The 13,777-nt window shown below is 42.2% G+C and overlaps 1 protein-coding gene across 2 annotated transcripts in view; it reads left to right on the forward strand.

Moving 5' to 3' along the window:
• ACAD9 (acyl-CoA dehydrogenase family member 9) overlaps positions 1-13,777 on the forward strand; it is a 77,612-nt gene that overhangs the window by 40,974 nt on the left and 22,861 nt on the right. For both annotated transcript variants that reach the window (XM_090278841.1, XM_090278842.1), the window contains exons 4-8: positions 25-131; positions 1,172-1,272; positions 2,123-2,201; positions 3,202-3,376; positions 7,323-7,396. In XM_090278841.1, the coding sequence (XP_090134967.1) occupies positions 25-131; positions 1,172-1,272; positions 2,123-2,201; positions 3,202-3,376; positions 7,323-7,396 (536 nt within the window). The remainder of the gene's footprint in view (positions 1-24; positions 132-1,171; positions 1,273-2,122; positions 2,202-3,201; positions 3,377-7,322; positions 7,397-13,777) is intronic.

Raw genomic sequence — 13,777 nt, forward strand, 5'->3', positions numbered from 1 at the left:
AAGCTGGTCTCTTTTCTTCTCCAGGTGGCCTGGGCCTCTCCAACACCATGTATGCACGCCTAGGGGAAATTGTCAGCCTGGATGGATCGATCGCTGTGACCCTGGCAGCACACCAGGCTATAGGCCTCAAGGTTAGGTATCTGGGGATGTTTCTGTGACTCCAAGAAGACCTTCAGGAAATGAACTGTGCTTGCTGTCTCATGGTCTTGGAGGAGAGCCTAGCCTGTTCCTGCAGCTTTGCTTGGCAGTGCCTCATTTGTGCACATCCTCTCTCAACCACACCATATAGTGCTCAGTTCCTACACAAGTTGCAGCCCTTCGATTACACTGTCCCTTCACTTTGAATCCTCCTCCTGTCCTCATTGCCTTTGACCCATCCTTTGGAGGCCCAGTTCTAATGCCGCAGCCTCCTGCCTTCACCTCAAGCTGGATGTGAGCCTCTCCACTGAGTTCCCAAGTCACTCAGGGCCTGAGCATGTCTTCCCTTCTGTTGTTGTATGTCTTTCTCACCCCCCTGGACTTAGAGCATTTTAGGGTAGGTCCAGGGTCACACCACTCTTATCAACAGTCTGATTACTGTTGTTTCTGCTCAATGTAGAAACCAAAGTGAGCTGAGTGCACAGCATGCTTGACTTTCCTCCAAGAGCTTGTGTGCTCTATGCACTCATTCAGTGGAAAGAAGGGACTTGCCCACATAGCATTGAGAAGGGTGGGACACTTCTGACATTGATTGAACACCTTCTTTATGCCAGGTATGGCTCCAGCATTCCCACCTATTCACATTTTATCATCCAAGAGACCCCTCCCGTGGGCAGGATTATACCCTATGTGTAGGTGAGGACATGGAGACTTAGAAAAAAGACATCCTTAACCAAGACCACCCAGTCCAGAAACAGGAGCTGTGATGAAAATCCCTGAGTCCGACCCCAAAGTTCTGCTGGGCCTCCAGGCCTAGGCCACCCTGATGGTGCACTTCAAGGTAGGTCCTTAGCAGCCTGGCTCCCCATACTCTCCAGCAGTTCCCCACTTTTTACCTGACGCTGCCAGCTCTGACTTAGGGTGTTTCCTCTTGCATGAAGTAAGTATTTCCTTCAGAAACCATGTTCTGCAAGCATATATCACAATCTTTTTTTCCCCACAGCTGAAATCAGCCTGTGTGTGTCTTGTTTAGGGGATCATCTTAGCCGGCAATGAGGAGCAGAAGGCCAAATACCTGCCCAAACTGGCATCTGGGGAGCACATTGCCGCCTTCTGCCTGACAGAACCAGCCAGGTCTGCCCTTGGCGTGAGCTGCCATGGGATGGTGTCTCCCAGGGGCAATGGGAGGAGGGCTGGCATTTGTGCTAAATAGGTGGTGACTTTTATTTCTTCCCTCTTTGAAATCTTCTAGGAGTTAACTCAGCAACTTTTCTTGCTACTTCTCTTATCTTTATTTTTCTGTCCCAGGGAGATTTATAAATGTGATAACATATCTGACAGTACCCATTAAATACTTATTTTGTGGTTTGCAACATGCCTGACATATGCTTTCAAGTCTTCGGAGCAACATTTGGAGTATGGGAAGTGGGTGTTAAGAACCCGATTTTACAGATTAGGAGGTTCATCGAGGTTGTGTGATAAGCCCAGGGTCACACAGCTAGGACATAACAAGGCTGGCACGTAGGTCTGTTACTTGGAACACACTTCACCTTGCTTCCTTCCACCTGGGAATCTGGGGTGCCCTGAACTCATCCTCAAAGGAATTGAGATGAGTATTTTGAGCACACATTTTCATGTTTAAATCTAAGCCCAAGTTTTCACTACCACTTTTTTTTATCTGATGTGATAAAGCAAGGGTTGGCCAGATCCAGCCTGCCACCTCTTTTTGTAATGAAAGTGTTACTGGAACATGCCTGTTTGTTTACAAATTGTCTGTGGCTGTCTTCATGTCACAGTGGCAGAATTGAGGAGTTGGGACAGACATCCTGTAGCCAGAAAAGCTGAATATATTTATCATCTGCCCCTTTATTTTAAGTTTGCCAACTCCTGTATTAAAGTAAAAACCTTTATTTTTATGTCCTCCAAACCATTCATCTTGAGTCCCAGTATTGCTCTCCTCAATAGCTTATTTTTTTCCATGCAGTGGGAGTGATGCTGCCTCCATCCAGACCAGGGCCTCATTAAGTGAAGATAAGAAGCACTACATCCTCAATGGCTCTAAGGTACAGCTCCATGGCCTCCCTGAGTTCTGAACCATGACCTTCACCACTACTCAGTACTGAGCACTTGCCATACACCAGGGATTGCCAAGGGCGTAGATATCATCTTTTGACCCTCCCCTCTTGGGTGGATGCTATTTGCCTTCTTTGAAAGAAGAAACTGGGTTTCAAAGAGGTTCAGAAGACGTCCTATGCTTAGTAGCAGAGCCAGGATTGGCACCAAGGAGTTCTGGTTCCATGGTTACATGCTTCCATAGTACCAGCTACCTCACTGAGCTGCTGTTGAGTGTTTGTTTTTCAAATTTTTTTTATTATGCAAAATTTGAAACATATAAGAGTTCACTATATGTACCCATCACCCAGCTTCAGCAGTTATTAGCTCTTAGCCAGTCATTTCTCTGTCAGCATCATCTGCTCTGGATTGTATTTATATCTCTAAAAGACAGGACTATTTTTTTTAAAGGTTATGATACCATTATCACATTTTTAAAAATTTGAAAATCCCTTACTATCTGATCAGCTTTCAGATTTCTCTGATTATCTCATACCTTTTTATTTTCAAACCATTTGCTTGAATAGAGATCCAAATAAGTTCCATTCATTGCAATTTGTTGAGAAGTCTCTATTTTTATCTCTTCCTTCTTCTCCTCTTTCCTCCTGTCTCTTTGCTCCTTTCTGTCCCTGAGGAAACCGTTTGTTTACTGCTGGAGCTTGAACTGTCTTAGTACTATTCGATACTCCTCTACAGCATCCCACACACACTCATACCACACTCACTCACACTTACACTCATGGCCACCTGTGTGTCTTTGGAAAATCCTTGCTCCAGGGAGACTGGGTTCTGTCTACTGTTCATGCAGGTTTGGCCTCCCCAGAGCCAAAGGCTTTACAGTCTAGCCTGAAGTTTGATGGACAGTTAGGGTGTCTTGTGGAAAAGATGAGGCTTAGAGGTGGCTTATAATAGTTTGATTTTCTCCAAAGTTCTTTTGCTTTTTTCCTTCAGGTCTGGATCACCAATGGAGGACTTGCCAATATTTTTACTGTGTTTGCTAAAACCAACATTATTGATTCTGACAGCTCAGTAAAAGACAAAATTACAGCATTTATAGTAGAGAGAGACTTTGGTGGAGTTACTAACGGGAAGCCTGAGGATAAGTTAGGCATCCGTGGCTCCAACAGTAAGTTTGCATGTGTGTGTGTGTGTGAGAGAGAGAGAGAGAGACACCCTTTAGTCCCATTCAAGTGTCAAAATAAAGTGAGATTTAAATAGTTTTAATTGCACTTAAGCATTTTACCAAAATCAAATTAAGAATGTCATGATGTAAATAATGCTGCGATGAACATAGGAGTGCATATATCTATTCAAATAAGTGTTCTTGTTTTCTTTGCATAAGTACCCTGAAGTATGATTACCGGGTTGTATGGTATTTTTAGTTTTTTGAGGAATCACCATGCTGTTTTCTGTAGGGGCCACACCCCACCAGCAGTACACAAGGATTCCCTGTTCTTCACATCCTTGCGTGTTATTTGTTGACTTTTTGGTAATAACTATTCAGACTGGTGTGAGGTGATATCTGATTGTGGTTTTGATATGCATTTCCTCGATGATTAGTGATATTGAACATCTTTTCTCTGTATGTCCTCAGAGAAATATCTTTTTATTTCCTTTGCCCATTTTTCTGTCAGATTGTTTACTTTTTGTCATTGAGTTATATGAGTTTCTTACATATTTTGGATATCAACCCCTTATAATTTACAAATATATTTCCCCTTTCAGTGGATGGTCTTTTTGTTTTGTTGAAGGTTTTCTTCACTGTGCAGAAGACTTTTTTTTTTATTTGTTTGTTTGTTTGTTTATTTTTAGAGAGGGGAATGGAGAAAGAGAGGGAGAGAAACATCACTGTGTGGTTGCCTCTCACTCGTGCCCTCAACTGGGGACCTGACGTGCAACCTTGTAATGTGCCCTGACTGGGAATCGAACCAGCGACACTTGGCTCACTGGCCGATGCTCAATCCACTGAACCACAGCAGCCAGGGCTTCAGAAGAATTTTAGTTTGATGTAGTTCCATTTGTTTAACTTCTGCTTTTGTTTCCCTCATTTGAGGGGATGTATCCAAAAAGATATTACTCAGACTGATCGAATGGGTTATTTCCTATGTTTTAGTCTAGGAGTTTTATGGTTTCAGGCCTGACATTTAAGTCTTTAACCTATTATGAGTTTATTCTTGTATATGGTGTGAGAGAGTCGTCCAGTTTCATTTTTTTGCATGTTGCATCCAATTTTTTCAACAGCCCTTGTTGAAGAGACTGTGGTTACTCCATTGTTTATTTTTAAATTAGTTGACTATATAAGTAAGTATTTATTTCTGGGCTCTCTGTTCTGTTCCACTGATTTATGTGTCTGTTTTTGTGCCAGTACCATGCTGTTTTGATTATTATAACTTTGCAGTGTAGCTTGAGATCAGGGAGCATGATACCAGTAACTTTGTTCTTCTTAAGATTGCTTTGGCTATTCAGGGTTTTTGTCGTTCATATAAATCTTAGGATTATTTGTTCTAGTTTTGAGAAGAATGACTATATCCATTGCTGCATTATTTACAATAGCAAAGATATGGAAGCAACCTAGGTATCCATCGATGAATGAATAAAGATGTGGTGTGTTATATATTTGGAATATTATGCAGCAATAAAATGAACGAAATCTTGCCATTTGCAATAGCATGGATTGATCTAGAGGCTGTTATGCTGAGTGAGATAAGTCAGGCAGGGAAAGACAAATACCATATGGTTTCACTTATACTGAAATATAAAACAACAAAACAAATGAACAAACAAAACAAAAACAGACTCATAAAAATCAAGACCAAAGGGGTTTTACCAGAAGGGAGAGTATGGGAGGATGAGTGGAAAGGGGAAGGGGAATATAGTCAATGATATTGTGATAATTTTTACAAATGAGTATTAGAATTAGTGTGGTGATTGCATTGTAATTTAAAAAATTGTTGAATCACTATATTGTCCAACTGAGACTAATATAACCAGTATAATACTGTATACCAACTATAATGATATTTTTAAAAAGAAAAAGAAAAAGAATGCTATAGCAACTGTACCTTTCCATGCACCGAGCATCCGTGATTTTAAGATTAGTGAGATAGTCACAGTCTTGTGGAGCTCTCAGCCTTGTGAAGGAGATGTAGTGGACACCAAAGGGCAGCAGGGTGTCCTAGGTGAAACCCCCGTATTCCCTGCCTGGAACCTCCTCCTCCCTTCTCTTGCTTCCCTTCCTACCTGCCCAGAGCCGTAATGGAGTGCTCAGAGGGCTCTCCCTTGTTGGCCTCCTGTTCAGATCATGGAGTGTCTGTGCTGTGGGGCACTGCATACCACCCTGGCATCTCCAGACTCACTTCTATCTGCCACCGCAGTTTTGGGACCCTTGTATTCTACGTGGTGGTATTAGCCACTGCATGTGCTTGGCCTGGTGGGGGCGATGTCGGTCAGAGGGCCCAAGCTCCAACCTGGCTCTGGCACACGAAGCTATGTGACCTTAAAGAAGCTAGTTGGCTTTTCTTCAGTTTCCCCTCCTAAAAAAATGAATGATAATAAAACCTACCTTGTGGAGGTGACATGAGAAGGGAGTGTTACAATGTATGTGAAATGCTGAGTGTACATGGAAGCCGACTATTTGTTTTGTTACTGCTATTAACCACCATGACTAGTGCCGCCTATTGAGTGATGAATGTCCCAACAGAGAAAGGAGCAGACTCAAAGGCCCTGAGATAAAAAGAACTTGGCATGCTGGCAGGAAAAAGGTGGGAAGAGAGAGCAGGGCTGCCACTGTGCCCCACTATGGGGGCACTGTCCATACTGAGGTCTGTGTAGTTGCTATGCACTGTGATTATGCAGTGGTCCTGTGAGAGGGGGTGGAGTGGCACAAGATGAGGTCAGAGAGGGAAGAAGTGTCCTCCCTACACCCAGAAACCTGTGAAGGACAAGAGCTGTTAGGAGAAGGGCCTTGCCTCACAGCCCGTGTGCTTAAACCATACATGGGACCCAGTAGCCAGAGAGATGGGTATTTCATTGTATTTCACAACCAGGCTATTTGAACACAGCTGCAATAATAGAGTAAAAGGCCACCAGACCCTGATTGCCTGCACTTTGTTTGGCTACTCCTTGGCTACTTGAGCCATGACTTTCCTGTCCTAAGCCTCCCTTGTCTGCGGCATTAGTTACTGGGAGCCACCACTGTTACAGAGAACAAAGTAGAGGAGCTTCTGTCCCTTCCTGCCCTTTCCCTCACCCCTGCCATGCTCACTGTAACTGTTTGCATCACATAGACTTCCACTTCTTCAATACGCCAGGTGTGTCCTCACTTTTAGGTCCGCTAGTCATCCATCACTGCGGTAACCCTCCTGAGAAGCCACCCCAGGAATTGGCATTTATTTCTCTCCCATAGTTCCCGGGTGCTGTGGGTTGGGTTCAGTCATGCCATATGTTTTCTTGAACAGGCTAGAGTGTGTTCTCACAGCAGATCATAAGAGCCCAAGGGGCCAAGCTGGACTGGATCAGCACAGTTAAGACCTCTGCTCTTGTTGGGTTGGCTTCATGCCCCTGGCCACAGTAAGTCACATGGCTAAACTTGGCATTGTGAGTAGGGAAAGGCAAATCTCCTCCTACAGAGCCACAGTGCACAGTTTGACTGCATTGAAGCAGTGATATAGGACCAATATTCCCAGTTGCAATGGGGGTCTTAGAAAGAGTTAAGCCAACTACCTTCTTTGTTCTGTCTCTGGCTCTTTCTTATCCTTCAAATTTCACCATAGAAGACTCTGACATAAACCCTTAGTAAAAATAGTATTACCTACTCCCCTCCAACCTCCATTTCTCTCAGCATGCTGTATTCATGTCATCCATACCACTTAACACAATGTTATAACATCCTGTTTATAGTTTATCTCCCTAAATAAAGTATGAGCTCCACAGGGACAGAAACCTGTCTTTCTGTACTGTCCTATCAGTAGATATAGAGTGAGTGAGTGAGTGAGTGAGTGAATTGCATGTCATGCCTGTGGGTCAAGTGCAGAGTAGTTTGCATTTAAGGTCTTTAATTTCATGTGTTTCAGCATGTGAAGTCCATTTTGAAAACACCAAGGTGCCTATTGAAAATGTTCTAGGAGAAGTCGGAGGCGGGTTTAAGGTGAGTTGCCAGCAGCAGCTCCTGTGACTGCTATGCAGTTTCACTGTGCAGTTGTTGGCAGCAGCTTTCTGTCTCATCCCTGCTCATAGCAGACCAGCCTGTGCTGGCCAGGTGACCATGTGTGGTTCTCTGTTGAGAAGTTAGCAAAGTGGAAAGTGGAAAAATTGGCTTCCAGATGAGGGACTGTGTGGTTAGAACTAGGTCCCTTCATTCATTTGTGAGCTTTGTTTGCCTTTAATAAGGACAATATTCCTTTCTCCCGCAAGCATAAGAAAAAAAGCAGGCCAGCAGGCACTAGAGAAGCATAGGTTCTTTAAATGCACAACCCTGGATCCTGAGTCCCTAGTTTTTTTTCTGTGTGTGTGTGTGTGTGTATGTGTGTGTGTGTGTGTGTATTTGTTTTGAGTCAGATTTATTATATTTTTATCGACAGGTAATTCATATAACATAAAATTCACCATTTTTAATTGTACACATTGGTTGTTTTTAGTGTATTTGCTATGTTGTACAACCATCACTGCAATCTAATTCCAGAACATTTCCATCACCCCCAGAAAAAAACGCCATTCCTCTCATTTCCCCTTCCCCCCATCCCTTTGCAATCACTCTTTTAATTTCTGTTTTTATGGATCTGCCTGCTTGAACATATAAATGTGACCTTTTGTGTTTGGCTTCTTTCACTAGCATGTTTTCAAAGTTTATCCAAATCGTAGCCTTTTTTGTTTCTTTTAAAGGCTGAATACTATGTTCTCTTTATTCACTTATCAGCTAATAGACATTAGTATTGTTTCAACCCCTTGGCCATTATCAATAATACTGTTATGAACATTAGTGTACAAGTTTTTATGTGAACAATATATTTTCAGTTGTTTTGGGTATTTACCTAGAAGTGAAATTTCTGGATCACATGGTGACTGTATGTTTAACTTTTTGAGGGATCCGCCAGGCAGTTTTCTACAGTGTCTGTCTGTACCACTTTACTTTCTCATCATTGATGCAACAGGGTTCTAATTTCCACACCCTCATTGGCACTAGTTATTGACCATTTTAAAAATTATAGTCAACCTTGTGTGTGTGAAGTGGTATCTCATTGTGATTGGATTTGCATTTCCCTAATGATTATGTTACATCTTTTCATGAGTCCTTGGTGGCTTTGGAGTCAGCTAGAGCGGGCATGATCAAAGCAGCAGCACGCCTGCTTTCTTACTAGCCCAGGCACATGGCCGAATCCTGACTACAAACTGCAGAGCTGCTGCTTCTCACAGGCTGCTACAACATGTTCTTCTCCATCATGATTCTCCAACTTGCTCCTCTTCCCAGGGCTGCCTCTTCCTTTTAAATCCTGAAAGTCTGTACTAACTTTTTACCCCAGAGTGGTAGCACAGCTATTATCTAGCTATCAGTTTGCATAGATATGCACAGTACCATAAAAGCTTATTATCTCCTTCCCCCATTGCCCAAACCATGGGGTGTGGGGAATATTTGTACCCTTTTTCCAGTGAGTTGAATAATGTGGGAGTTTTGCACCTTATTTTATGCATTACATTTATAAGCGGGTTCCATAAAATCCATTAGTGATAGATTAGGGAAGCAGGAGGAAGCAAAGTGAGGAAACCTGGGATTGGATAAAAAGTAAAATGATAGACGCATCTTTTACAGAGGTGGGTATAGGATAGTTAACAGTCTACAATTAACATGATAACAGTAACAATGAGGGGATTTGTAGTTTCCCCATTGTATAGTGCAGTGGTTCTCAACCTGTGGGTCGCGACCCCTTTGGGGGTTGAATGACCCTTTCACAGGGGTCGCTTAAGACCATCGGAAAACATATATAATTACATATTGTTTCTGTGATCAATCACTATACTTTAGTTATGGTTGAGGGTCACCACAACATGAGGAACTGTATTAAAGGGTCGCGGCATTAGGAAGATTGAGAACCACTGGTATAGTGCCTTGTGTTTTGAGGGGTCTGGAAAAAGGAAGTCTGACTTTCCAAAGGTATATTATCAAAGATGCAAAAAAACAACATCCAGGCTCAGTTAAGGTGAAGATTGACCTTTGTTAGGGAAAAATACCAGCCTAGGACAGGACTGCCTGCCATGAACTGCTTTTAGTTAGAAAGTTTTAATTTTTAGACCTTCCTATGTGGTTACTTTAGGTCTCTTGAGTCTGTCAGGCTGCCACGCATGTCTCCCCTGAGCTTGTGAGGTTTTGCATGCAACCCCTTTTCTTCTACATCTTTCTAGATCTTTATAAAGAAAGACCATTTGTCACAAATATTTTGTGTGTGTATGTAATATAGCTTGCTTTTTTTCATTTATTAATAAATCCTACTGTAAACCAAAATTAATTTCAGACTATAGTAAAGAATTTAAAGCACTTATTTGAACAAAAGGAACTGCAATTATTGGAGATAGTTTCAGGTAGCTAAATTGTGTTGCACAGAGACAAAGGGCAGGCTGCCTTTTATAGAAAATGTTCTCACCCACATTCTCAGTTAGGTCTGTTTTATATTAATGAAATATCCATATTGTGCAGTTCAGATTAGACAGGACAAGACTCAGTCAGTTGGTAGAAATGTGAAACCAGGGTTTCCCTGCAGTGTTTAACACAGATTACATTTGGGACAGAGTGCAGGAGGCCTTGAGTTCAGTCTGAGGTTCTTCCCGGTATAAAGAGTATGTGAAGAGCCCCTGTCAAAAAAATGGCCCCTAGACTCTTACTTATAAAACTTGGGCCCTCAGTTGGGCATGGGGATTCCATCTCAGCAGATAAATTCCTTCTTGGGGTTCACATCAAATGAATCTTTCTACTTGGACCCACATAATAATCATTATGCCAGTAAACGTGTGTTACTCTTACGTTTTTAATGCTCCATAGCATATCTTCATGTTGTGATGCCAAATTTAATTTTACCGAGTTCTCAGATTTGGGAATTTTACACTGTTCTCACTTCTTTTTCACTTAATACTGTTACTAAGCAAAAGTGGAGCTTATTCATGTGGCACCTTGGTGTATGTCCCAACAATTTGTGTTGAGAAAAACAAGTCTTTATGTACGATATTCCAACCTTCGGGGAGGGCTGGGAGCATTCCTGTTTGGAGCCTTGTTTTTGCATGAGACTCATTACTTCCCTTGCTCCCCAAAAGGCTATAGGCCAAAACCAAGCCCAGTAGTTCCCCATTCCTTATCTGTAAGCTCTCTTCTTCAGGATCTGGGGTACGTTGTCTTCAGTCTCCGTATAATAGTCTAGGAAAGCATGTACAATGTTACACTGGATCATGGTGAAGTCCAGGAAAGGCACAGTCCTAAAAGAGTGTCCTTTCCATTTGTCCTGAATTCCAGGAGTCCAGATAGAGTTCGAGTCTGCAAGGCAGAGTCCTTGGTGGCTTTGGAGTCAGCTAGAGCTGGCATGGATCAAAGCAGCAGCACACCTGCTTTCTTACCAGCCTAGGCCGCATGGCCGAATTCTAACTACAAACTGCGTAGCTGCTTCTTCTCACATGGCTACTACAACCTGTTGATCCATCGTGCTCCTCTTACGTGCTCCTTCCCTTGTGCTTCTGAAACCGGAAAAGCCGGTGTTCGTGCTGCCTGTCACCTACCAGACCCAATAAGCATAGATAGGGATTGAATCTTATGGGCACTTTATTCAGATGGTTGGCGATCTGAGAAGATGGCAGGTTTGTACCCTAACAGACTGTTTTAAATTCCATTATAAACTGGCCCTTTTTATAAGAAGAAAAGTGTAGATAAGGAGTTTGGAATTCAGGGAAAAAATTAATCAGATAAAAGCTGCAGCATTCTTCCATCTGTGTCCTGGGCAGTGGTCTTTGTGTCCTGGGCCATGGTCAGTGGTGCCTCACCCAGGAGTACAATGGTTCAGATACCATCTTGATTGCCTGCAGTCCTCCTGAGGCACAAAGGTGGAACTGCTTTTTGTCTCCTGGAGTCAAGGAAGGTCATACCTTCAGTTCCTGAAACAATAACTTTTTACATGCATTGATTATTAAGCTTCTTAGATGTTACCTGAAACTAAAAGTATCCAACATTTGAGTCCCCCATCATTCTCCCACTGGTAGTTTAAATTATCTTATTTCTGTGAGATCAGTTTCATATAGAAGTACTCATTTTGTTGTTGATCACATATCTTACTATTAGGATTACATTTAATTGCAGATCCACATAAGGGGGCACATTGTATGCAACAACACGCTATGATAAAGCACAAAACAATTTTTTGCACATTTAACAAAAGTTGCACACTCTCCAGCTGGGGAAACTTTAGTGACTTTTAAGGAAAACATTTCCCAGTCTGTTACCACAGGTTCCCAATTAGAAATATTGGAGTGGGTTATTTTCTCATTGATGTGCTTAAATAAAAGTATTATTTTGAAGGCTTTTCAGGGGAATACAAATACCTGTAAGACATGTAGTGAAAGTTTGTTCAACATGAGTTCCTCCTGCAAGTCCACATTCAGAGATGTTTAGAACATTTTTGCTAAATTCACCCAAATATTTGCACCTCATCTGAAAGGTGTAAGTTCTCCATAACCTGGGGTTAAACAAAAAGTAATGAGAAGAATGTAAGTAAGTCATTGTTTCTGAAAGATGACATTCGGGTCTTCTTGAGGCTCAATAGTCCATTGTTCCTCTGGTGCTTTCTTTACTCTGGTGTGATGAATCCAAGGTTTTATTTCTACCAACTTCACCATGGTGGCAGTGGTGAGGAGTACGTTCCAAGGTTCAGTCCACTTTTCTTCTAGGTAGCTTTTTAGAAATCCTGTCCTCCAGGTCTTGAGTAGCACCTTGTCTCCAGGCTCAAAGAAAAGGTAGCGAACCTGTAGGGGAGAGGCCTCTAATACAAGCAAGGTCATCAATTATAGCTAAGGTCTGACTTAAATGTACATCTTCATTACCTTCACTTTTTTTTTTTTTTTTTTTTAGATTGTATTTATTTTTTAGAGCAAGGGGAAGGGAGGGAGAAAGAGAGGGAGAGAAACATCAATATGTAATTACTTCTCGCACACACTCAACTGGGTACTTGGCCTGCAACCAAGGTATGTGATCTGACTGGGAATTGAACCGGCGACCCTTTGGGTCACAGGATGACACTCAACCCATGGAGCCCCACCAGTCAGGGCTTGTTACCTTCACTTTATATATATATATATGTGTGTGTGTGTATGTATATATATATATATATATACATACACACACACACACCACCCCAATCATACCCTGAAATGGTCACCCATACACAATTTCATAGGGACTCAATTGATTCCCACTTAGAGGAGCCACCCTTATCCTGAGCAGCACAATAGGTAAAGCTTAATCCCTATAATTTTTTTGGTACAACTTGGCTATATTTTTCTTCAAGGGGTGATTCATCTTCTCTATCTTTTCAGAAACCTGAGGTCTCCATGCCATGTGGAGTCTCCACTTGATTCCTAAAAATTTACTAACCTTCCATGTAATTTCTGAAGAAAAGCAGGTCCGTTATCCTGTGTATGCTGAAGGGAGGCCAAAACAAAGAATTGTTTCCTTCAGTAAGCCTTTCGCTACCTTCGAGGATTTCTCAGTCCTAGTAGGATATGCTTCTACCCATCCTGAAAAGGTGTCAGCAAAGACTTAGCAAATATTTCCATAATCAGACCCATGGCATCTGGGTAAAGTCTATTTGCCAGTCCTCCAGTGGACACTGCCCTTGGTACTGTTTCCCTTCTTTGTTTTAATGGGGATCTGTCTTGGGGACTTTATCCTGGCACACAACATGTTTTGCAACTATTTTTCATATGGCTTTAGAAATTCCAGAACTTGTGAGCTACAGTTTAATATATGTGGTTAATGAGTCCCTTAGTGAGTGGCCTCTTGCAAATGCTTCATGACAGGCTTTACTAAATGGTAAGGAAGCAGTATAACTCCTTTCTTATTCCTTCTTCATCCACTATCAGCTCCTTCATCAAAACTCTAGCTCTGGCCCCACCCTCAGTGCTTAAGCCTGAGAGCTGATCACAGATTGAATAGATTAACAACTAAAGGAGACAGACAAAGGCAGCAGATCTCTGGTAGTCTCCAACAGGCTGCCTAGGCCCAGGCTGGTGCACGATCTGACGCCACCAGGGGCAGATCCAGGAAGTGCAGATCATTTTAAGAAGCAGCAACAAACAAGTCACAAAAATGGAGAGACAGAGAAACAACACCCCCACCAAAGGGAAAGGAGGAATCCCCAGAAAGAATGCTAAATGAATTAGAGAAAAGCAAACTGTCAGACATGGAATTCAAAACATGGATTATAGGGAAGCTCAATGAGCTCAGTGAGCTCAAAGAAAACTACACAGAACTCCAGGGAAACTACAAGGAACTTACTGAGAA

The sequence above is a fragment of the Furipterus horrens genome, unplaced genomic scaffold (assembly GCF_987537825.1).
Source record: "Furipterus horrens unplaced genomic scaffold, mFurHor1.1.pri manual_scaffold_1, whole genome shotgun sequence".
Taxonomy (NCBI): domain Eukaryota; kingdom Metazoa; phylum Chordata; class Mammalia; order Chiroptera; family Furipteridae; genus Furipterus; species Furipterus horrens.